General features: G+C 44.3%; 6 protein-coding genes across 7 annotated transcripts; 2 read left to right on the top strand and 4 right to left on the bottom strand.

The window, feature by feature from the left end:
* Positions 1-42: 42 nt before the first annotated feature.
* klhl23 (kelch-like family member 23) lies at positions 43-2518 on the bottom strand. The gene is made up of 4 exons (XM_085921270.1): positions 2315-2518; positions 995-2188; positions 711-863; positions 43-623 (listed from the first exon to the last, which is right to left on the bottom strand). The coding sequence occupies exons 1-4, from the start codon at positions 2367-2369 to the stop codon at positions 313-315; spliced, it is 1713 nt and encodes a 570-aa protein (XP_085777396.1). The 5' UTR covers positions 2370-2518; the 3' UTR covers positions 43-312.
* A 780-nt stretch (positions 2519-3298) lies between these two features.
* phgdh (phosphoglycerate dehydrogenase) lies at positions 3299-7341 on the bottom strand. Its single transcript, XM_085921271.1, has 12 exons — positions 7055-7341; positions 6050-6201; positions 5911-5976; positions 5658-5712; positions 5391-5489; positions 5167-5299; positions 4928-5076; positions 4696-4848; positions 4395-4533; positions 4099-4226; positions 3793-4015; positions 3299-3635 (listed from the first exon to the last, which is right to left on the bottom strand). The coding sequence occupies exons 1-12, from the start codon at positions 7190-7192 to the stop codon at positions 3481-3483; spliced, it is 1590 nt and encodes a 529-aa protein (XP_085777397.1). The 5' UTR covers positions 7193-7341; the 3' UTR covers positions 3299-3480.
* Positions 7342-7879: 538 nt separating this feature from the next.
* On the top strand, positions 7880-10550 carry cfap210 (cilia and flagella associated protein 210). The gene is made up of 9 exons (XM_085921273.1): positions 7880-7982; positions 8187-8395; positions 8517-8690; positions 8815-9020; positions 9080-9236; positions 9306-9445; positions 9549-9741; positions 9811-9975; positions 10048-10550. The coding sequence occupies exons 1-9, from the start codon at positions 7934-7936 to the stop codon at positions 10396-10398; spliced, it is 1644 nt and encodes a 547-aa protein (XP_085777399.1). The 5' UTR covers positions 7880-7933; the 3' UTR covers positions 10399-10550.
* A 107-nt stretch (positions 10551-10657) lies between these two features.
* Positions 10658-15260, bottom strand: ppig (peptidylprolyl isomerase G (cyclophilin G)). Its single transcript, XM_085921268.1, has 13 exons — positions 15087-15260; positions 14484-14567; positions 14250-14324; positions 14065-14172; positions 13917-13961; positions 13749-13836; positions 13634-13663; positions 13418-13557; positions 13163-13337; positions 12907-13086; positions 12740-12824; positions 12506-12645; positions 10658-12407 (listed from the first exon to the last, which is right to left on the bottom strand). The coding sequence occupies exons 2-13, from the start codon at positions 14542-14544 to the stop codon at positions 11492-11494; spliced, it is 2043 nt and encodes a 680-aa protein (XP_085777394.1). The 5' UTR covers positions 14545-14567; positions 15087-15260; the 3' UTR covers positions 10658-11491.
* A 235-nt stretch (positions 15261-15495) lies between these two features.
* fastkd1 (FAST kinase domains 1) lies at positions 15496-20489 on the top strand. 2 transcript variants are annotated; one of them, XM_085921265.1, is made up of 16 exons: positions 15496-15553; positions 15696-15768; positions 15855-16314; positions 16378-16446; positions 16529-16654; positions 16725-17123; positions 17208-17318; positions 17435-17566; positions 17652-18138; positions 18198-18312; positions 18387-18515; positions 18580-18711; positions 18786-18899; positions 19040-19184; positions 19266-19380; positions 19478-20488. In XM_085921265.1, exons 3-16 carry the CDS (start codon positions 15977-15979, stop codon positions 19571-19573), a joined length of 2508 nt encoding a protein of 835 aa, XP_085777391.1. In that variant the 5' UTR covers positions 15496-15553; positions 15696-15768; positions 15855-15976; the 3' UTR covers positions 19574-20488. The 2 variants fall into 2 exon arrangements, with proteins under 2 accessions (XP_085777391.1, XP_085777393.1); XM_085921267.1 differs by lacking the exon at positions 15696-15768 and having other exon boundaries at positions 19478-20489.
* Positions 19574-22007, bottom strand: klhl41a (kelch-like family member 41a). Its single transcript, XM_085921269.1, has 6 exons — positions 20917-22007; positions 20680-20837; positions 20499-20606; positions 20249-20434; positions 20023-20169; positions 19574-19941 (listed from the first exon to the last, which is right to left on the bottom strand). Exons 1-6 carry the CDS (start codon positions 21994-21996, stop codon positions 19830-19832), a joined length of 1791 nt encoding a protein of 596 aa, XP_085777395.1. The 5' UTR covers positions 21997-22007; the 3' UTR covers positions 19574-19829.
* Between the last annotated feature and the right edge of the window lie 265 nt (positions 22008-22272).

Here is a 22272-nt window from a genome sequence, read left to right on the forward strand (position 1 = left end):
ATATCAAGTAACCAGTTTGCTACAAATATTACAGAGCTCTTGAATCCTTAAATGTGTAAGTCATGGACTCATCAATAGTTATTTTGTGTAAAAGCCCCTGGAAGAGTAACTAAGGTCATTGTTGTTATTCTGATTGATGCTATTTCTTATGAGTAAATAAATATCCAACACAAATATGAGGTAAATCTTCATCCTGTAAGATCAATCAAAATATTCATTAATACTTGCATAGTAGGGCACATCTGGTCATTCAATGTATTTATACTTTTGGCACACAGCAACAATTCCATGAAGTATGTCAAGATCTCTACATTAAACACTATACACACAGACACATCCATGAGACCTGGACGGGCTAGGAAGCGTTCCGACGATCTCCCACGTGTCCAATTTTGGATCGTACTTCTCGATGCTTTGCAGGTAAGTCCCTTTCGAATAAGAGTAGCCACCTGTGACATAGATGCAACCATTGATGACCGCAGCGCCGCACTCCATTCTCCTCTCCTTCATCACCGATATCGAACTCCATTCCTCTCTCTGCGCATCATAACAATCTGCGATCGTCGTCTGTCCGCCGACCAGATAAAGTTTATTGTCCATAGACACAGAACACAATCCATACTCTGGAAAAAGAAAACGAGAATCCTAATTGAAACGCAATGCCAAATAAATATATAGTATATTCCCGTTTGATCTTCTCGGACCGATACCTGGATGAGGGCTTATCGTAATAATGCTCCACTCGTTGATATCTGGCCTGTAGACCTGGATCTTCTCATACGTGCAGCTTCCCCTGAATCCATAGTGTCCTCCGGTCACATAGATTTGATCTCCCATCACACCAGCAGTGGCATTTCCAACACCTAAAAATAACAAAAGAAACAATCCCTTACAAAACGCATGAAAACAAAAATCTAAATTTACCACACAAAAAAAAACTAAGTACCCCAAATCTTTGCTCGGGTTGGGGATTTTGACAAGTTTCATTGCACACCTTGGATCATTCTTGCCCCAGGGAACCATTTCTTCTTCAGTGGATCGTACCATTCTGTCTCCTGCTCTGGAGCTCCTCCTCTATATCCTCCGATAGCATAAATACAGCCGTGCAAAGCGACCGAACAATGGTAATATCTGGCTGTGATCATGGAGCACCCCTCCGTCCACTCGTCGTAGTCACAGTTGTAAATAAAAACCCCGTCGAGGGCCTCCACCGTGTTGGTCCTGTAGCCCCCCGTCACGTAGATGTCGGCCCCTAGTAAAGCCACGCTGTAGCTCTCTCTCGCATGGTCCGGCATGTCTTTTCCTCTCAGCCATGTGTCGTTTGTAGGCTCCCATATGTGAACTTCACAAAGAGGATGCCAGTAGTATCCTCCAATGATGTAGATGTTTGTTTTTCCATCTACGGTTCTCGCTTTACATTTAGGGGTCAGAGCCTGAGCGAGCGTCGATTTGAATCTTTCGTCACTCGCTGCGAGGCACTTCTGGAAAGTAGTCTCATCCAGGTCCAGATGGATCGACCGCAGCAGGTCCACAGCGCGATGGATACGGTTCTCCAAGTCGTGGATGACCCATTTGGTCACCGCGTCGATCAACATCTCATCTCTCGGCATGTTGAGTTTCTGCAGTAACATCCGGATCTTATTGGAGTCCAGTTCCAGGAACTCCTCTTGCTGGATCAGTTCTGCAAACCTGCTCAGCATCACCCTCCTGGACTCACGTTCCAGTCGCGGACATAGGTGGAGTTGAGCGAACGCATACATGCCCAGGCAGTTATCCACATCCAGGAGTCGAACTAAGAAACTTTCGCAGGCACTTTTCACCGAGATAAACTGCAGCAGATCGGCGGCCTCCAGCAGGCTTTGCACGTTCTTCTCCGTGATGCTCACTTGAGCCGTGTAAACGTAATCCACCAAAACCGCTAAAACCTCATCATCTACTCCGGCCAGTTTGATGACACTGTTGGATCTCTCCTTCATATCAACCGTGAACATAATCTGGAAGTAGGAACTCCTGGCGGACAGTAACGCCTTGTGGCAACGGAACACCCGTCCCGAGTCATCGGCGCATTGCAGAGTGATGTCTGTAAAAAGTCCATTGATGTAGAAATGCCTGAGGGCATCTAGAATCTCAGCTGGATGATCCGGGTCGCAGAACTCGTAGGTGTAGACCTCATTCTGTGACATTGTATCTGCAGCCCAAAAAAAAAAAAAAAAATCGAACTTTGACCTTATAGGCAGATATTCTGACCATAAATCCCAATTTCATTTATTATTCATAGCATTGTCCCTTGGATTCAACAAAAGATCACACTCACCTTTCTTTTGTCCATAAATTCTCGTCGAATTCTGGTTGCTCTTCTCCATAAACATCACCAAAAAAAAAAAACACGGAGGGCTCAATTTAGTGCAAGATGGGACGTCACAGCCGGTCGCTTGTGTCCTATTTTGGTGATTGTGTGCAATGCAACAGCGGCCATCCCCCCACGACCCGCTCGCGCTCCTTCTTCTCCTCCTCCCTACTCTGCACTCGACTGCAAGCAAGCCCTTGAGAAAAGATAGTCACTCTCTCACCTCCTAAATATAACAGCCAACGGTCCCATGATCATGTTGCGCACATGGACTGCGCGGAATACAAATGGGATCCAAATGAGCGACAAATTCCCACTCGTGTTTTTCTGCCACTCTCGTCGTTGCCATGGTGTTTGGAATCTAATTCTACAGTGGCCAAAATTTGACCTAATCTCACGGGATTATCATGACACGAGTCCGTTGCCGATTGAACCGCCATCGTGGTATTGGGAATGAATGTATTGGCAATTTCTATTTAATAAACATCGCATTTAAATAAAGTGGCTGCTGTTTTATATATATATATATATATATATATTTATTATGAATGTATTGGCAATTTCTATTTAATAAACATCGCATTTAAATAAAGTGGCTGCTGTTTTATTTATATATATATATATATATATATATATATAGTTATCCCGACGTTATGCTGCGCGCATTTATCATTGATTCGCCTTGAGGTGTTTATGATTCAAAATTAAAACGATTACTGCTCTTAATATTTGCATCATTTCATATTTAATATTTTCAGTAGGCTATGTTGACGTTATAATGATGGATGAACCCCAATATTGTCTGTGGACTTTATAATGAACATTTTGCACAAGCGTATACCCATTTTCATCACATGACTACCCCATTTGATGTTTAAAGTAAACATGTAAACACTTTTTTGGAGTACTTTCAGAATGAAGTGTCAGATATAATGTCAGTTTTTTTGGGGGGGGGGGGGGCTTATATCAGCCAGCCCAAAACAAGAGAAGAACATAAGCATATTTTTCATCAGTTTTACTGAGGAAAAACAGTGAAAATCATTCTAACAATGGAATGTAAATAGCAAATGGCTCTGAAAATGTTAGTTGTGAATCCTAAGGCAAAGCTGGATCGATAAGACACCGGTCTGGCTTCAAGCGCTGAGCTGTGCCGCTTCCTGAACCAACGACTTCAAGGCACAGAGATCTCGCAGGAGAGAAGACACCCCCACGCAGTACCAACTCGCAGCGGAGTTCTCTGCGGGAGCACTGAAAGATTCAATTTGCACTCCCTCTGTGGCTAGCAGGCCTAAAACCAAAGAAAAGAGAACATCGCTGTGTAATTAAAGGAGTAAAAACTCCATTCAAACACTTAGAATTAAGCCCTAGCATTGACGTCATCATTTTTTTGACAGCGAAACCGTTTATGAATGAAAGCTTCGGAATCCTGGACCCATTTTCCTTACCGACCAACGATGAAAGCAGCTGAGGATTCGGCGAAGCCTTGAAGAAGAGTAAATTGCCAACCAGCGACACCGGCTGTCTGAACACGCTGCCGCTCAGTTCCAGCAGGACCGGTCGGCCACCTTGTACGGTGCCGGTGGCTTTGTAACGGAAGCCGTCGGTCACGATCTCCACCGAGCACGCGGCGGGAGAAGTCTCGTCCGACGCGCTGTGGTTTTGGTTCACCTGAGGGTGCCGGGAAAAGCAGATAGTTTACACCGTGGCATTCATTGTCATCAGAAATGTTTTGTATGAATTCAAAGTGGTACCGTGATTCCAGATTCCTCAGCTAGACTCAGCACATTGATGAGGTTTGGGCAAGAGTCCGATTTGCCCTTAAGCAGGCCGACCAGCACGGCGGCCGTCATGTAACTGGATGATGACTTCATGCTGTCTCCTGGTAAATAAATAAAATAAAATCAGAATTGGTTCATCAGGTACGGATTAGCGATAAAATACACTGCACGTTTTCACCACTAGAGGGTGCACAATCCTAATTTTAAATATGAGCTCATAATCACACTTGACAGGAGCAAACAAATGAAAACGATAACGTAGCTCGCACCTTGGGATGTGATCTGTACATGGCTCAGCGGTTTCTTTGACACGTTACACGATTGCAGCACAGCTCCGATTGCCTCGCCCAGTTTGATCAATGGAGAAGAGTCCGAAGAGAAAGTGCTCGCCAAAACTTGTGCGTTTACCTGGGGATAAAAAAAATAAAAATGTATAAAATATCTTTTTTTAAATTTTGAAAAATATAATACCTGGGGTAAAAAAATATATATAATTTTTTTTATAATTTTGAAAAAAAAAATAAAAATCCAATTGGAATTTTTTGTCCGCCTCAATACTATGAAACTTACAGCTCCCACCAGCTTGTTGCCCTTCACCATGTCGACGATCTGCAGAGCGATATCCTGGCCGCACCGCGCCTGCGCTTCCTTGGTGCTGGCGCCCAAATGCGGACAGCAAATCACGTTGGGATGATTGACCAGCGAGCGGTCCTGCGGGGGCTCCTGTGTACAAACCCAGTTGAACCTTATTACAATTCTATCTCATTCACACCGATTAGAATATATTTGAAATGAATCTTGCCTCCACGAATACATCAAGGCCAGCTCCTCCACACTGTCCCGACTCCAAAGCTCGGAGGAGGGCAGCTTCGTCGATGATGCCGCCACGTGCGCAGTTCACCACTTTGACTCCTCTCTTGCATTTGGCAAAGCTTTCGTCATTGAGTAGACCTTGGGAGGATATCGAGGGCAAAAATAAATCAACTCAAATAGGATTTAGGGATCAATCAGTGTTTTGTGTCAAACTTTTATGATACTCACCAACAGTGGAGGGCATTAATGGCGTGTGGACTGTGATGTAATCACAGAGAGGCCAAAGTTGCTCCAGGGACATTTGCTCCACCCCCCAGGTGGCCGATACCTCAACTGGAGTGATTGGGTCGTAGCCGATAGTCTTTAAAAAAAAAAAAAAAAAAGATATATTTTTTGTGATTATTGCAGAGTACGAGGAAAATTCCGTCGTGTCAGGTGACAATGTGACCGACCTTCATCCCGAACGCCTGCATTCTATTGGCCACCTCTTTTCCTATTCTTCCAAGTCCAACTATTCCGAGCACTTTGCCGTACAGCTCGGAGCCCATGAACTGCAACATCAGAAAATTTGACAATGATCCGGCTGACTAAATCAAAAGCAGCGCAGAATCAGAATGTCGCGTGTCATTACTGACGACCGACTGGACAATGGAGTCGGCCATGCGACTATAATTCATCACAGAGCTTGAAAAGAGTCAGCTGTGAAACCTCCCGCTCACCTTTTTGCGATCCCAATTGCCCGCTCGCATGGACATTGCAGCTTGAGGCACATTTCTGCAAAGAACATAGTTCCAAAAATTACAATGTCCAATTACTATGACCTACTTTTGGTGTGGAATTGAAAATGGCAATTTGGTCACATAAAATCTGTTGTCCTATGTCGCCCTCTAGTGGCCCTGGCTTGTTATGACCCTAAATACAGTTTATACCCATAGCTGATCTAAATGGTCAGGAAGACAAATATTTGCCTACCTTGAGAGACTCATCAGAAGGGCGCAGGTCAGCTCAGCCGCGCTGATGGTGTTGCCGCTCGGCGTGCTGCATGAAACATCTGCTTACCTCACCGTGCTAACAATCCAACAATAAATTCAGACCGGTCACGCACGCTTACTTCATGACAATGATGCCCATTTTGGTGGCGGCGTCAACATCCACGTTGTCCACGCCGGTTCCGGCTCTCCCGATGATTTTGAGATTGGCGGCGGCGTTGATGACGTCGGCCGTCACCTTGGTAGCGGATCTCACCACCAGGCCGTCGTAGTTCTGATGAGGTGAGAGAGAAAGCAAACGCTTCTTACACGCTTGGCTGGATGATGAACTATCGGTATAAGCCACTTGACCCCAACAGTTTTCAGTCTGAAGTGGTCGCTTGTGCTGACACCGCCATGCTGTCACCTGTTTTTCATTGTGTCTTGTTAACAAAACTCATGATTGAACTTGATTAAAAACAGGACTAAAAAAAAAAAAACTAAGTTAACGATACAAGACTAAAAATCTATTAAAATCATACATTAAATTGCAATTGCAAAATTGAGGTAAAAAAAATCTATCACAATAAATTGAAACAGTACTTATATTTAAAAAAAATAAATAAGTGTGGACCTAGAAAAAAAAAGTAAAAACAAATACTAAGCGAAAATGCTAATTATTCAAAGTTTATTATTATGATTCAAATGTATCAACATAGTGCAGCTAAACTTCGATTTCAGTATATACTGGGAGCTTTTTTTACCAGCACTGGTTTAAAAAAAAAAAAATCAAACTAGTGGTGGTAAAGATTCCTGCTGTGGACAAAAAGGACATATTTTAGTGTTAGTGTGAGTCACGTGCACAATTTATGCCAGTCTCAGCAGCTCTTAGAGAAAGTAGTGGGCTGAATTGCATCATCTTGTCAGAACAGGGGCGGTGCTTACCAAACTCACACCATACACCTTCATCGAAAACTCATCTGCAACTGAAATACACTCATCTTGCAAAAAAAAAAAAAAAATGTCAGCGTGGAAGTTACAAAGCATTCGAATCACCCCCCCCCCCCCCCCCGACCATGCATACGTGGAAAGTGGAAGAAAAGAAGACACAGCTTTTACGCAATGCAGACTTCCAATGACATTCTTACCTTGATTTCGGCGATCAATTCGTCCTTTTTCATATTGTGCTTCTCCGTTACCCGGATGCCATTTTCTTCCAGGATGCTCTTGCAGCGAGGATCCACGCTTTCGCTGATGAGAACGCTTTTAATGGAGACGGGGGCCATTTTAGGGGGGCTTGTGTGTTGTATAAGAAGAAAGGCAGGGTTGCTGATGTATGAGCAACTAGTCCTGGAGAAGGAGTGCGACAAGAACGCTCCGGCGACTACTGATGATGGCCACGGGAAGTTGCTCGTGGCTTATGAATGGCCATGCGGGAGTGGAGGACAGCCCCCACTTTTTTTTTATTTTTTAAAGAAAACACGCCCCCTATCGGCGTGACAAATCTGACGAGTTCTGCACATTGGCATTTTTCTTTTTTGCACTAAATACTCCATATTTTACCAAATAAAACAACCTAATATTTACATTTAAAGAATGAAAAGTAATTTAAAAAAGCAGAACTGTTGGAAATTTTAGACAATAGGGGGAAGTCTCGTTTGGGGATGATTGGCAAATGACCTTAGCAAACCAGTTAGTCCTGACTTTGCCTAACCACAATGACGGACAACTTTTTAAAAAAAACATTTGTTTCATGCCTACCCAAAACATCGCACATAGTAATCATAATAAAAGCATACAAATACAATTGTTTTAAATCGTTATGAAAGTATTTTATTGCGAAAAACAACAGTCATGACCAACAGCACCATCTTGCGGCAGTAATCGGGAGTACCTCAAATGGGTTGCTTGGATACAAGGCAACAAATGATTCAATTGTGGCGTTGACAAAGTTGGAACATGTTGCTTTAATTAGGAACTTTACTTAATAATATTACGAAATATTATTACTATATTAGAGGGGGAAAATGTCATCAGCGGTTCAACATGGCCAACAGAGAGGAGCTGCTAAAAGTGGTGAGAGCTAATTGTATTTTTTTTTTCTCGTAGTTACATTTTTAAATTAGTTGTGAGACATAATAGAAAATTGCAAATTTTAATGCAGTTTGAAAATGAAGTCTAACCTGGTACACACATCTAATAGCTTTTTTATTTTTTATTTCAATAAATGTAAGATTGAGCCTTCAAAATTCTATTCTAACTATTTCTCATTTCTCTTAGCTTTTGCAGCTGAAGAGCCCAACGAGACAATCCAGTTTCCAGATCTCCGTCAGATCACCGTTTTATCCAAGGCTGACTGGCTGAGGATCCAGGATGAAATTAATCATGTGGACAAGGAGAAGGAAGCAATGATGGAGGCCAAGAGGGAGAGGGAGGCCTTACATTTGAAATCCAAACAGATGGCCAAATTGTGGCCCAACACACTTGCAGTAAGTGGACTGACTGCATGTCATATTTTCTCATTTGGGGACCCAAAGGTCAACTCGGTCGTTGTGAATTTTAGCAGTCGAGAAATTACCGTATTTCAAAAGTGCTTGTGCTTATTTCGAGTGTCAAAGACAGAAGAAGCTGGAAGCAAAAAAGATCCGGGAGCAGATTGAAGAGGAGAAAAGGAAACAGATCGATATGGAAGAAGCCAAATATCGGGAAGAAAAGCGGAAAGAGGCCATCGAGAAGGCAAAGGAGCAGCTCTACTATGAAACGGAGCGAGTCAAAGGACTGCACGTAAGTATCGCACAGAAGATGAGAATGCTGAGAATTTGATTCCTATAATTCAATCAATTTCTCTCAAAGTAGTGAAATAAAAATTGACAATAAATATTCCGATGTTGTTTATTTCATCTCACAGCGGGCACTCTTGCTAACAGAAGTTCTGAAGGAAAGAGAAGCTCAAATAAAGTTGAAACAAAGTATAAAGAACACCTCTGAGGACCTGGATAAAGAATACATAGAGAAGGTGAAGACCAGAGATGATGAAGCTCTCCAAAAAGAGCAGGAACGAATGCAAAAGAAAAAAGAAGAGTGCAAAGCTTTTGCTGAAGAACTGGACAAGCAGTAGGTGACAAAACGATGAATAGCCACGTGGTGTTTTTCAAGTTTGAATTGTCGCGTAGGATTAAGGGAAAACATCTAGAACGAGAACGACAGAAGCGAGAGACAAAGAAGGACGGCGAGGAAATCCGACGGCTTCAAGAGCTCCATCGACGGGAGCAAAAAATGGAGGAGCAGTTAAAAACCCAGCAGAAGATCACTTTCATGAAAGCTCAGCGGGTGGGCGGGCTCACCAATTTTTTTTTCCAACCACGTTTTACTGCTTGACATACTAACATCTTTCCATAGGAGCTTCTCACTAAAAGAGACATTGCAAAGGCGGCCGACACGGAAAAACAGGAGGCGGAGGAAGCCCAAAGAAAACTGTTCCTTTCTGCAAAGGAGAAGATGATCAAGTTAAGACGGGATAAAGAGAAGGAGTTACTCAGGTGAGAACTAGCAGGAATTCATTCCTTTTCTGTATTTAGTACTCACGTGGAAACATCTCGACTGGAGAATCAAGACCATGGAGTTTTGATTTTCTTTGCTCAGAGAGGTCCAAAATCGCAAAGAGAAGATTATGGACAAGCTGACATTGGTTCAGCAAGAGGAGAAGCGACAGAAGCAGCAAAGTGTTGCTAAGGCTGTCGCGGAGCAGGATGCACAGAAGATGCAGCAGGAATGGGAGGAAGAGCAGAAGAGGCTGAAAATGATGAAGTCAATCGCAGCTCACAGGGAACAAGTGGTAACAAAAATAAAATGCTTTGAAATTCTGGACCTGGATTTGCATTCTCTGGCAAACTTTTGTGTCTAGATTCAAGAGAAAGAGCAAAATGAAGTGATCAGAAAGGAGAAAGAAAGAGAAGCTCTTCAAGCAAAGAAAGAAGGTGACAGAATATTTGTTGAAGAACAGCAAAAGAAGACCCAGAGCATCCGGCAGGAGCTCCGGAAGATTCAGGACTTCAATGCAAGCCAGATGGTAGATGATGAAGGCAAGAGAGTTGACTCAGAAGTCAGTTTTAACATCTGGTCGTTTTTTACTCCAATGCAGGTGGAGAGAAAAACCCGGCAAGATCAAGTAAGGCAAGCTGAACACGAGTTTGAAGCCAAGAACATGGAGCTCCTCGCTGAGGAGGAGCTCGGATTTCAACAATACTCCAGCGCTGTGGTCCAGGCAGCTGCCGCCGCTCACCGCAGCGTGCTTCCACTCTACAAGGCCGTAAGGGAAGGGGTGACCGAGGGTCCCACCTTCATCAGAGCGAGACCTCGCTACCTCGTTCACGACAGCAGCGGTGCCGAAATGCCCAAATATGTCTCAGACAAAACGCAGGATATTAAGAAGATCCATGAGGTTGTAGATATTGAAGATGCAAAGAAAAGGCTGGGATTTACGTGGTTATAGTTTACTGGCTGACCTTGACAATGTTGATGAAGACAAAGACAAGTTTGAAACCTTAATTTATCTGGCCTTGCTGTGGTGTTTCAAATTCTGAAGATATTTTCACTGGAATGTATCATAAGAGTGTTACCCTGCATAGTTGACATTTTTCTCCGAATGAAAAAGTGCTGTTTTGGCGCCCTCGTGTGGCACCTAACAAGTAGTACTTCTTTCAGTTGACTATTTTGTGAGTGCTAATAATTGTAGCAGAACGTTGCAGCAATATTTTAAAATCAAAATGATGTATTTTAATTCCAATCTACGACTTGGAGCATTTCACATAAGATGATTTTTAAGCTGACATTACAGTTTACTCCGTTAAAAAGAAAAACCAAACAAAACGACAACAAGAATACAAAGACTATGTGGTGTCATTTAAAACGTCAATGGGTGAAAGATAAAACCTCAAGGTCTGGAACAGGCATGCAAAAAAAATATCTTTTGCCACTTTCCCCCCAAAAAGTTAAATAAAACAAGTTTCAGTAGAAAAAAAAAACATGTCTTACAGTAAAATCTTTAACCGGCTGAACCAAATAATCAAACTATGGTGTGGTTTACTGTCCCCACCTTCAGCACGCTATCAGTCTGCCTTCCTGCTTAGTGCTAAAAAAACAAAACAAAAAAAAAGACATAGGCCCACAAGACACTGCTGCAATTTATCGGTTCCGCTCGAGCGCTTCTTTTTCCAGCCTCCCGTTTGACTGCCAGAGAATTCAAAAGTGGCACTGTGGACATGTAAGGAATATCGATGTGTGCGTGCGGCTCTTTGTTGAAAGACAAAGTAGGCTGAGCATTATAGCAGGACGTCTCGGAGACAAAAAGAAAAAAAAGAAAAGCGCCAAGCCGTTCTCAAGAGAAAATCAAGTTGAATTTTTTTTTTTTGCCAATGTGTTGTATGTGCTAGTCGAAACTCGACATTCAGATTGAAATTGAGTTTTTGAAATCAGATTTTTTTTTTTTTATATATATACTTAGGAATGTCGTGTTCAGACTAGCGGATACGCCTAGAACATATGTCAAAGGACATTTTGGAAAGGACTTCCCCTTTAAGATGAGCTCAGTCGCTGCGAGAGCTCGAACTGGAGCTGGAGTGACTCCTCTTGTTGTTGCTTTTGCCTTTTGCGGCGTCGGCTCTTTTGCGGTCCTTGGAGGCGCTTTTGGATCTTCTGCGTTTGGACTCGGGGCTCTTGCGACGCTTGCGTCTGTCTTGATCGCTGTCGGAGGAGCTGCTGCTGCTGCTGGAGCTGCTGCTGTGTCTTCTTCTCCGTTGGCTGTCCTTGCGATCTTTGCTCCGCCCCCTCCTGCTGCTCTTGCTCCTGGAGCGCCTGCTTCTGTGCGTGTCGCGGCCCTTGCTTCGGCGCTCGCGACTACGCGTCCTCCGCCTTTCGTCGCCGTGTCGCCTACGCTCGCTCCTGCTACGCTCCCTTCCCCTCTCTCTGTCCCGTTTGTCGTCTTTGTCCTTGGAGGCGCCGGGTCCGCTCTTTTCTCGGGTCCTGCTGCTGGATCGGTGGCGCTCCTTGGAACTTCTCTCTTTGCTTTGAGACTTGGTCCGCCTGGTCTCGCCGTTGCTCGTTTTGGAATCCTCTCTCTTCTTGCCGTCGGGCTCTGGGTCTTTGTTTTTCTTTTTGCCGTGATGATCGGTTTCCTTCTCCTTGTCGGCGTTTCGTTCTTTGCTCCTCGAGCGAGCTTTCTTCTCGCTACTCTTATGCTTGTGACTCTTCTCTTTGCTTTTGGACCGTCTCCTCTTCTCTCTGCTTTTGGACCTTCTGCTCTTTTCTCTGCTTTTACTACGCCTTTTCTTGTCCTTCTGCTTACCTTGCTTCTCCCCTGAATTGTCCTTGCTTCTGGATCTCTGCGATCGAGACTTCTTGTCCTTTTTCCCGTCGTCGGTGTGCTCACCCTTGGAAGCGGAGGTCCGCCGTTCTCTCCTCTGAGTGTTAGCGGCCTCGTCCTTGTCCTCACTCATGTCACCTCTGGGGAGAGAAAAAAAAAAAAAAAGTCCAATCAAGCAAATGAAAATGTGCGATAATGTTAAGCACTACGATGATCGGGCTTTCTTGCGGCATCTTACTTGTCGCCCTTAATCCAACGCTCCCCCGTGACTGCTCTCATCCTCTGCCGCTGCAGCTCCAGACGCCAGTGGGGCGGAGTTTCGCTACGGCGATAGCGATCTCTGGATCTTGAACGAGAACGCGAAGGGGTTCGGTATCTCTGCGGAAGGGAGAAAAGACATTGAATCGATTGCGGGCGGGCGGAGATGCGTAAAAGTGCAGCCGGTTTGTGGAACACGCGCTCGCTCGCTCACCCTGGGGCCTCTGCCTTTGATCTTCCTGCCGGATCGCGTCATGACCAATCTTCTGTTATATTGAGAATTATGTTGCGCGCCAGATCTGCCAGGAGCAACGCATGAATGTCGATCAACCAATGATTCATTTTCCCTCAATCGATGCGAAGGAAAAAAAAGTAACCCACCTGTCTCGAGGCCGTTCGTCTTTGCCGTCTTTGTCCTTCTCGGGCTCTTCCTTTTTTCTCTCGGCCGGTGAGAGTCTCATCAGGAACCGATTCTCGGGAATGGGAGGGATTTCTTCAGGGCGCACGGTGGATGTGACCACCTCTTCTTGTTCTTTCTCTTCGACAATCTCAGGCTCGGCACTGTGAAAACACAAGTGAGGAAATCGGCGGCGGTTTTCAAAAGTTCCGTGCTCAAATGAATCTGAGGGTCAATTACGTCTTTTTCTCCTTTTCCTGTTTCTTCTTTTGCTTCTTGGCTTTCTTTTTCTGCTTCTTGGCCTCCTTGTCAGACTCTTCAGAGTCAGAGGACGATGCCGAGGAGCTGTCGGAGTCACTTGAGCTGCTGCTGGAGCTTGACGAGGCTCGCTCTTTTTTCTTGTCGTGTTTTTTGGCTACACAAACAAAAAGACTTGGTTAAAGCGGAGCACAGCTCTTGAGCTAGAAAATACTTGACTCAGTTTTAGGAGCAAACCTTTTGATTTGGGGACAAGTTCCCCACAGTTCAAAACCTTGATTTCGGCATAGGGTCGGCTGTTGGGATCCGTTTTCTCATTCTCCATAGTTTGTACGACCTCTTGACCGGAAATCACGTGACCAAAAACCACATGGACCCTGACAAAAAAAATAATAATAATAATTAAAACGTGCATCGTATCAACGTAAACAATTGCAACTGTACAGTTCTTACCCATCCAAATGGGGAGTTGGTTTTGTTGTTCTGAGAGGATTCAGAGAAAACAACACATTCAGAAGCAAATAATGACATCAATTCGGTAATATTGAGAAAACCTCTGGGTGCCTACATGAAAAACTGTGATCCATTTGTATCTTTTCCTCGATTGGCCATAGACAGCATGTACTCCTTGTTATGTTTCACAGCAAAGCTTTCGTCTGGGGGTATAGGGATTGAAAAAAAATTGTACAGCCATTTTCAAACCAATGGTCATTTAATTAGCCCGCAACATTTTTACCTTCAAAAAAGCCTCCATAGATGGACTCGCCCCCTCTTCCATTGCCTACAGAAACAACGAAAAATAGATCAGAAGATGTTTCTGTTCATTTCTTTGGGGTGTTAACTTAGTCATGCTTCATAATAAATCAATAAAACCAAGCAACCACCTTCGCTAAAGTCTCCTCCTTGAATCATAAAGTCTTTCACAATGCGATGGAACAAGCATCCTTTGTAATGAAGAGGTTTCTGGGTTCCTTTACCAACACCTTTCTCACCTAGAAGAGAATACAATGTGCATGGGAGATGTATTTTTTTGGAGGGAAACTTTAGTCGGAGTGAAATTGTAACTCACCTGTGCAAAGGCATCTGAAGTTTTCACATGTTTTAGGACAAACGTCGGTAAACAACTCGATGATGATTCGACCCACTGCAAAAGAAATGGATTTGGATCATGGAAACCTGTATTTTATAAACATGTAGTAATAGTATAACGAAATATTAAGCTAAAGGGCAAGAAGAATTAGAAGTACATCTCCATTATCTACTACATTTTTGGATCAAGAATCGAACAGTCTTCTGAGCTTACCTGCTGCGCTTCCAATTCCAATGTCAAGAAAGCACCGAGAACGTTGAACCTTGATCCCCATGATGACAGTAGTTGCTGAACCACCTGAAGGAGCAAAACCTTAAATATCAGACACATACTAATATTATTAAATACATTACAAAGCTGTAATGACACCAATAGACAGTAGACACTAAAGTTTTCAATCCATTAACTTGCCCCTTTAAATATAGAAAAGGCTGTGTGAGCAATAGAGCTCGAAATTTAAGATTAGAACATTTTAAACGGAGAAAAGGTTCTAGCTTTTACCTCCTTGCTTTTAACTGAAAGGTGCTAACATTAGCCTAGCTACCATTTAAAATCCCACGCGGCTCTTGATAACGACACTGTACGTTGAAAATGTTTGAAATTGATAACTGATGCATTTTCTTGGTCCACACATTCATAAAACACTCATTTCTAATATTAAATTTGACATTGATCCCAGATACCTACTGGTTATCTGTACGGGCCTCGCTGCTATAATTTAGCATAATTTAGCACGGCGTCATGGATGGATTCCCGGGTAGCTACGCTCAAGAGCAACTTAATAGTCGAGACATAATGTATGCAAACTCGCATTACCTGAAAAATGAATATTATCACTCCATGCAGCAGGCGTTTCTTTCAAAAGGCACGGCTCCTCATTCAATGTCCACCGCTCGTCCGCTTCCGAAGATGGCGCGATGAGGACGTCACATCAGTGCATTTTGGGAAGGAATCGTGCGCCATTTTCTTTTTCGGCAGATAGTGACTACTTTACGGCACGTCAATGACTCCGCCAAAGATGTTCTATAAAGAAGATGATGATCAATTCTATTATGGTTTAGTTGTATGAAGGAAGGAAAAAAAACGTGTTTATGATGCTGAGGATGAATTCATTAGCATTATAACGACATGGCATCATTTTAATTCAAAATCTATTTTTATTCACCCAGCTGGAGTATTTTTGTTGATATTTTACTCAAGGCACATGCAAAACTGGAACTCGGAGGCCGCACCAATTGCATTTGAAAACGTCACTCGATACGGAAGTAGTGCCCGCATGTGAGGTGAGTTTGACTTTAAATGCTTATTCCTCGTTTTTTATTTATTTTAACAATGCAAATCATTTTGATCTGTGTATTTGTGACTGATCGTTCGGGCAATTTAGTTATTAAGTTTTTTTTTTATGTTGTTACTAATTTTGTACAGCGTGAATACCACGTTACAAAACCGATTATTCAATCCAGTTGAATGAAGGAATTTTCACATTTTTAACGTGACGGTAAGAGTTGTCTTTAACGTGTTCGAGATGATTATATATTTAATAAATTACACATTTTTTTTGTTTATATGTGTTTCTTCATCTAGGAATATAATTCATCTTCTGACTATTATTTGTGGGCGTGACCTCTCCTGTCACGTTGACATAATGGTTGACAGTTCTATAATGCACACGCAACAATGAAGTAAATTGTGAGCTGAGACTCAAGATGATGTTTGGACTCCGACGTGTGAGCATCTGCTTTCGAAGGTTACTTCACAAGGTCCCTGTAAGCCACGATCACGTTTTGGATCAGTTGCGGATCTGTTCTGCCGAAGACCATGTGTTTGACTTGGTGGGTAAGAACAAGGCCAAGCTCACTGTGGACCACGTGAGTTTGGCCGTGAAGATGCTGTGGTATTTCCAGAAAGAGAAACCGCAATTGCTAAGAACAGTTCATCTCATCAAGAATCATCCACAGTTCCTGACACTTCGGGTTCTGGCTGAGAACAAAATTTCTCTCATGGATGATTTCATGTTGGTGGACTTACTGTATAGTTTCCTCAGGTATGTGAGATGAATCATCAATCTGAAGATGGAAATATGTATAAATAAATACTGTTTTTTCAGGCTGAATGTAGATCCTCATGACTCGCTTGTTCAGCATTTGGTTTCAGAGGCTTGGTTAAGATTAGACAAGTGAGTCGTTATTTTCATTCGATTGTCTTCATATTTCCTGGTATGAATTTAAAATAATCTTTTTTTTCTTCCATATTTGCAGACTTCCATTGACTTCCCTGTCCAAGTTTGCCATTTGCCTTAGTGATCAGCAACTTCAACAAAGTCCTCTAATGGGCCACATCACAAATATTGTGGATCGGAAGTTGTCGTCCATCAATGATGCCAGGTTGGTTAGAAAACGATTCATCGATTAGTCGCCAAAAGCTGATACAATGGTGGTGTTTCCCCCTCTGCAGGATCCTAACGACGTTACTGATTAGCATTTCATCCCTGGTGTCTCCTCGTCTACGGGATGCCTTGATTAGTCGAGCGGACCACCTCTTGGATAAGATGGATCCGTCCAACTATAACAACGCTCGCAGAGTGGTGCAATTTCTGCGCAACATCAAGTATAGCCACAGGCCTCTCCTGGAGAAATGCAACCAGATCTTCTTGCGTAACATTCCCAGACTGGAGGCGGAAAACATTAGCATTTTCATGGGCTTGTATCAGTCGCTGCAGTTCAACAACTGCGATTTCAGACTGGCTGTCAAACTACGGCTGATGGAACTCATCGAGTCCAGCACGGAGCCTTTGTCTTTTACTAAATTGTTTGCCGCTCTGGCACCCATGGCCAGTCAGGAGATCAGAGACGGGTTTGTTGTGGAAAAACACACAATTGTAATTTTGTTTTTTTTTGGTACCATTTCTAATCAGCGTGTCTGTTTTATGGCTTGTAGTTTGGAGAGCACGGCGTTTCTCTTGGCTGATGAGTTGAACGCGCAGCAGGCGTTGGCCATCGTGGAAACGCTGGAGGAGATTCAAAGTAGGAACCTCAGCTTGATAAACAAGTAAGTCCGTATCATGCCGGGTTGTCGTCGTTACTTTAGATTTTTGTCTGACTTTTCTTCCTTGAATTCAATTAGCTGCTAAGCCGCTGTGATTTTTTTTTTTCTTCTTCTTCCAGGATTGTCACGGTAATCCAAAGAAACCTCGACGTCTACAGGCCCATGGAGATGGGTAGAATCACCCAAGCCCTTTACCAGTTGCATTATCCGAATCCGCAACTCTTCGCCAAACTAAGAAACATCTTAGTCAAGTAAGTTGAGATCCAAAATACCGTTTTCAAATCCATCCACCTGTAAAGCCAAAAGTCACATCGGGCCCCTTTTTTTCTTCTCGAGATTCTTAGAGCGCAGCGTCTTCCCCTACGAAGTGACCATGTTGACCCGCGTCCTGTCCATGCTTCCTTCGCCGCGGCTGGAGGAAGCCGTGATCTCGCGGGTGAACGCGGTGGTGTCCCAGTGCAACCTCAACGACCTCAGTAGTATTTCCTCAGCCGTGGCCAGGTGGCTTCGTAACGACCCGTCGCACCGCCACGGCGCCCCCGGCAGGTACGTGGGGCTGCTGCAGAACCTCAACCGTTGCGGTCACCAGAGACTGCAGACGTCCGAGCGGCTGGACCTACTTCTGGAGGAACTCAAGAACATCTCGGGGGAGTGGTTTGAGGAAATGTTGCTGGACGACACCGTGGCCACGCTACGGAGGATGATGGAGCAAATCAACTGGACCAACGTGTCAGATGTGTCCATCTTCTTAACCAGAATAAATCATCACTGCCCTCCCTTAATGGAGCGTATCGCCGACGTGACCATTCGAGACATCGACAAGGTGATTTAAAAACAAACGCTTCACGTTGATGGATACAAACGTTGGTTTCTCTCTTTAAGATTCATCACTCGGCGACGTATGCCACCCTGCTTCCGTTTTCTATCCTCAATTACGATTCGGAAAAAACTGACAAGTTATACGATGTTTGCGTTCAGCGCTTCACTCCTCATATCAGTAAGTAAGAAGTTTTGATTTTTATGAACCACGTGGCCATCTTTGAGAACGGACATTTTGTGTGTGTGTTCTAGGATCCTTCGACCCTCATATACTCGTCCTGCTGGCCTATAACTTGTCGGTAGCTGCCTGTTTTCCCGAAGAACTCCTCAAAGAAATCTTCAGCATCGATTTTCTCGGAAAGCTAGACACCCAGCTGGAAAGTATGTGCGGAAGTCCATTGAAGTTTTGTTCCATATCCGTCTTATATACGTTTGAATCGCACAGTGCTACCCGATGCCCTGAACATGCGGACCCGGTTACGTCTCATGGAGCTCAACCGCGCCGTGTGCCTCGAGTGTCCTGAATTTCAGGTGCCGTGGTTCCACGAGCGCTACTGCCAGCAGATGCAAAAGAAAGGTAAGAGAAAGTTCTTGTGTTTACGGACCTTCCGGAAGATGATGTCGGAAGTAATGTGTCAAATCTCGCTTCAGGGAACGGAGCTATCAATCCTGTGCAGAAGCAGATTCACAAAATGTTGGGCGAAGTCCTCGGTGGGATTAATTTTGTTCGTGTTGCAGAAGTCACGCCGTATTTTTACACTGTAGGTGAGTCGAATTCAATTCCAGGATGCTGGTCGACGTAATTAAAAAAATAATAATAATAACAATTAAAGTCAATGAACAAAAACAAAACAAATGCAGCATTAAGAAGACCAAAGACCACGTGCACCTTTCCGTCCCCGCAGACTTTGAATGCCTTCTAGACAAGCAGCTGCAGCCGTTGCCTTACAGCCAGCCGAGTGCTTTGCAGATTTCGGACAGAGGAAAGATCCACTGGGACTCGAGCTCACTGGACGACATCAGGAACGAGATTCCACCCGGAGCACAACGGTAGGAAAGTACTGAATGAAAAAAAAAGAAAGCTTTTTTTTTTTTTTTTTTTTAAACGTATTTTGTTTCGACTTAACACAGTGTTGCTATCATCTTCCTCGATTCCAAGTCCTTCTGCAAAAATTCCCAGCATATAAAAGGGGAGGCCTTAATGAGGAAACGACATCTTGAAATTTTGGGATATCGTGTTGTTCAGGTGTGTAATATTTATATGAGCAAAAATATTCTCAACATTATCTTGGCTGTCAAACATACGCAAGTTAAGTTGTCTTATACCCTTGTTGTGTTTCCAGATCCCTCACTTTGAATGGAACTCAATGGAGCTTTCAACACTGGATGCGTGGAAGGAATACCTCAAAAAGAAAATATTGACAGAGCTTTCGCCCTAAAGGAATTATTTATTGAAATAACAGTTATAAAGTCAACACTGTTTGAGGCTAATCAGCATTTTACAGAAGTTTCATCAAGTGCTACTTATTTATATTCATCACGTCATGGATATTTGCTTTCATAGAGTAAAACATATTTTTTACAAGATGAGAGCTTTTGTTCTCTTTTTTTTTTTCCCCTCCATCTTTGGAGTTGTTTCTCTTCAGTTGGAGCTGAAGTCTACGAGTGTATAAATTCAAATGTGTTCCTGAGGTGTTACAATTTGGCCATGCGGGCCGCATTGAGGCGCATGGCTGCGCAGGAAGCTCCGGCCGCATAGCTCATCTCTCGGATCATCCCCGTCCACTCCTTCTTGTCGTCTTCGTACCTGGGAGGGAGCGAACGCATTCTTAGAGTGCGGTCGAGTCTCATGACGGAACGCTACGTACGGCGCAAAAAGGTCACGTACTGCCAAATGTCCACGACTTCAACGGGTTCACACTCCTTGTTGTCGTTCTGCACCATGGCGAAGCCTCCGATGGCGTATAGGAGTCCTCCGCAGCTGACCAGGTTGATGGAACTTCTCTCCTGGGAAAACTCTGTGAATGGTGACCACCTGGGAAAATGGATGGACGATAAAAATTAAAGCGTAATGGAGATAATCGGACTGAGTCGCTCCAGTGTGATTTACGTACTTGTTGGTTGAGAAGTCGTAAACTTCACAAGCGGCGGTGAGGCCTTCTTCATTGACTCCTCCGGCCACAACGATCTTTCCTTTGTGGACGACGGCTCCGAACATGGACCGCGGTGTCTTCATGGCGGCCACCTCTTTCCACTCGGATCTCTTGTGGTTGTATGCCAACATCTTATTGGTCGCTTTGCTGGGTTTAAACGAAAAATGAATACCAACACGATCCAGAAAAAAAAAAACCCAGTTCAACTTACTTATCATCTGTTTTTCCGCCAATACAATAAACCAGTCCGTTCTCAGAGACCACGCTGTGTCCATGAATCCTCAGGGGCAACTTTTTTGTTTCAGTCCACTTCAGCTTTCTAAAACCGGACGAAATAAAATCATTAATTTCAATTTTCAATTGGAACTCTTGACAAAAACAGCAAGACTTACTCCGTGTCATAACACATAACGGTGTCATGGGACTGGTTGCTCTCCAGGTCTTTTCCCGCCACGGCGAAGATGAGATTTTCAAACTCCCCCATGCCAAACAAGCACCTGGGGGAGGGCATGGGGGGCAACGCAACCCAACCTCCAGCAAGATTGTCCATCTGGAAGAACATTTGAATCCATTTTATTCCGACCGCTACTTCACCAACCTTCTTCTGTGTAATAAAACCAAATCTTTACCTGATAGAAGTAACACTGCAGCGGGTTGTCCTTGTTGTCTTCGTCCACAAAGAGTCCCCCCAAGACATAGAGGTTGTTCTTCTTGGACACCAGACTGATGTGGTTTCGGGGGATTTGCTCAGTCATAGCGGCTAGGAAACATTCGTTTTCCTGGCCGTCGTAGGCCACGGCACCTGTGTCGTTGATCATCAGGACAAAGTCTTTAGCAAACATGCCGTATCTGCGAGTATCGTTCAGGTAGCCGGGCAAGCTGGCCTCCTCGCCTTCCGTATCGCCCTTTTTCTTCTCTGGCAGCTTCCCCGCAAATGCTTCCTTGATCGCTTTGATTTTTGGAGCGACATCCGGATTGCTTTTGATGAGGTCGTCCTTTTCGACCTTTTCCTGGAAGTACTTCTCTGGGAGTAATCGGAAACGGATGCAATCGAAGGCTTCCTGTAAGGACTTGATGCGATTCTCCTTGTCTTTCCTGATCCATCTCATGAGAGTTTCAAACACCACTTCTTCCTTCTCCACATTCAGAGCATCTGCTCCAATAAGAGCAAAGAGTTCAGGAGGGGCGAGTTCCAAAAAGTCAGAGTCCTTAGCGACGGTCATGAACCGATCGGCGATGTAATCTCGAGCCGCTATTGCCAGTCTGGGGCAGTTGATCATCAGCCCCATCCTGTAAATGGCAAGGCAGTTCTTCGTGGTTATCTTCTGCTGGAGGAAGTTCACGCACACCGTGAACACCGAAGGGATCTCGAAGCGGCTGGCAACGGTCAGGACGCCCTGGACGTTGTCGTCGTTGATGTCGATGTCTGCTGAGTACATGTACTTCACAATGGCCTCCATGACGGCAGGATCCAGATCTTCCAAAACCACTTCCTTTTTGTCCACTTCCCTGCCATCTTCGGAGAAGTAAAGCTCCCGGAAGTAAGGGCTGCACGCCGCCAGGATGAGCCGATGGCAGGGGATGCTCCTGTCGCCCACCTTCAGGATGCAGTCCACCAACTTGTTCTCATTCAGAAGCTCTTTGAGTCCGTCTTGAAGCAAAGTGCTCTGAAAGAGCCGTAGATCTTCCTTCAACCCTCGAGGGTCCATTTCGGTCACGATCGGATGGGAAGAGCAGCAGAGCGAATACAACCGTCCGCGGCGAAGGAGCCGAGTTTTATAGCGGCCAGATCCGAGGCTCCCGTCAGTATAACCGTGCTCCTCTAAATTTAGCCCGGCGCCCCATCTGGGAGGAATTCAACTTGGCCCTATCAGAGCCCACAAACAGCTGTCATGGAGTAAAAACAACCGAGGAGCCTCGTCACCCCGGTGATTCGTAACAGCATTGTTAGCGGCCCTCACAGAAATAACCTATGAGCTTCATAT

This window comes from Syngnathus leptorhynchus, chromosome 9, assembly GCF_054491065.1.
Source record: "Syngnathus leptorhynchus isolate UIUO chromosome 9, UIUO_Slep, whole genome shotgun sequence".
In the NCBI taxonomy this organism is placed as follows: domain Eukaryota; kingdom Metazoa; phylum Chordata; class Actinopteri; order Syngnathiformes; family Syngnathidae; genus Syngnathus; species Syngnathus leptorhynchus.

Bases quoted from the DNA above. Each gene is read 5' to 3' on its own strand.
- klhl23 (XM_085921270.1), bottom strand. From the start codon at position 2,369: ATGTTTATGGAGAAGAGCAACCAGAATTCGACGAGAATTTATGGACAA. The intron at 2,189-2,314 runs GTGAGTGTGATC...TTTGGGCTGCAG, and splicing joins AATTTATGGACAAAAGAAAG to ATACAATGTCACAGAATGAG. The intron at 864-994 runs GTGTGCAATGAA...TGTTATTTTTAG, and splicing joins TGGGGCAAGAATGATCCAAG to GTGTTGGAAATGCCACTGCT.
- phgdh (XM_085921271.1), bottom strand. From the start codon at position 7,192: ATGGCCCCCGTCTCCATTAAAAGCGTTCTCATCAGCGAAAGCGTGGAT. The intron at 5,077-5,166 runs GTGAGTATCATA...TATCCTCCCAAG, and splicing joins ATTAATGCCCTCCACTGTTG to GTCTACTCAATGACGAAAGC. The intron at 4,016-4,098 runs GTACCACTTTGA...CGGCACCCTCAG, and splicing joins CTGAGGAATCTGGAATCACG to GTGAACCAAAACCACAGCGC.
- cfap210 (XM_085921273.1), top strand. From the start codon at position 7,934: ATGTCATCAGCGGTTCAACATGGCCAACAGAGAGGAGCTGCTAAAAGT. The intron at 9,021-9,079 runs GTAGGTGACAAA...ATTGTCGCGTAG, and splicing joins GCTGAAGAACTGGACAAGCA to GATTAAGGGAAAACATCTAG. The intron at 9,976-10,047 runs GTAGATGATGAA...ACTCCAATGCAG, and splicing joins ACTTCAATGCAAGCCAGATG to GTGGAGAGAAAAACCCGGCA.
- ppig (XM_085921268.1), bottom strand. From the start codon at position 14,544: ATGGGGATCAAGGTTCAACGTTCTCGGTGCTTTCTTGACATTGGAATT. The intron at 13,664-13,748 runs GTAGGCACCCAG...GAATCCTCTCAG, and splicing joins AATGGATCACAGTTTTTCAT to AACAACAAAACCAACTCCCC. The intron at 12,646-12,739 runs GTGAGCGAGCGA...TCCCTTCCGCAG, and splicing joins TCAAAGGCAGAGGCCCCAGG to AGATACCGAACCCCTTCGCG.
- fastkd1 (XM_085921267.1), top strand. From the start codon at position 15,977: ATGATGTTTGGACTCCGACGTGTGAGCATCTGCTTTCGAAGGTTACTT. The intron at 17,124-17,207 runs GTTTGTTGTGGA...TATGGCTTGTAG, and splicing joins AGTCAGGAGATCAGAGACGG to TTTGGAGAGCACGGCGTTTC. The intron at 19,185-19,265 runs GTAGGAAAGTAC...GACTTAACACAG, and splicing joins ATTCCACCCGGAGCACAACG to TGTTGCTATCATCTTCCTCG.
- klhl41a (XM_085921269.1), bottom strand. From the start codon at position 21,996: ATGGACCCTCGAGGGTTGAAGGAAGATCTACGGCTCTTTCAGAGCACT. The intron at 20,607-20,679 runs GTAAGTCTTGCT...GTCCGGTTTTAG, and splicing joins GTTATGTGTTATGACACGGA to AAAGCTGAAGTGGACTGAAA. The intron at 19,942-20,022 runs GTACGTGACCTT...GCTCCCTCCCAG, and splicing joins GAAGTCGTGGACATTTGGCA to GTACGAAGACGACAAGAAGG.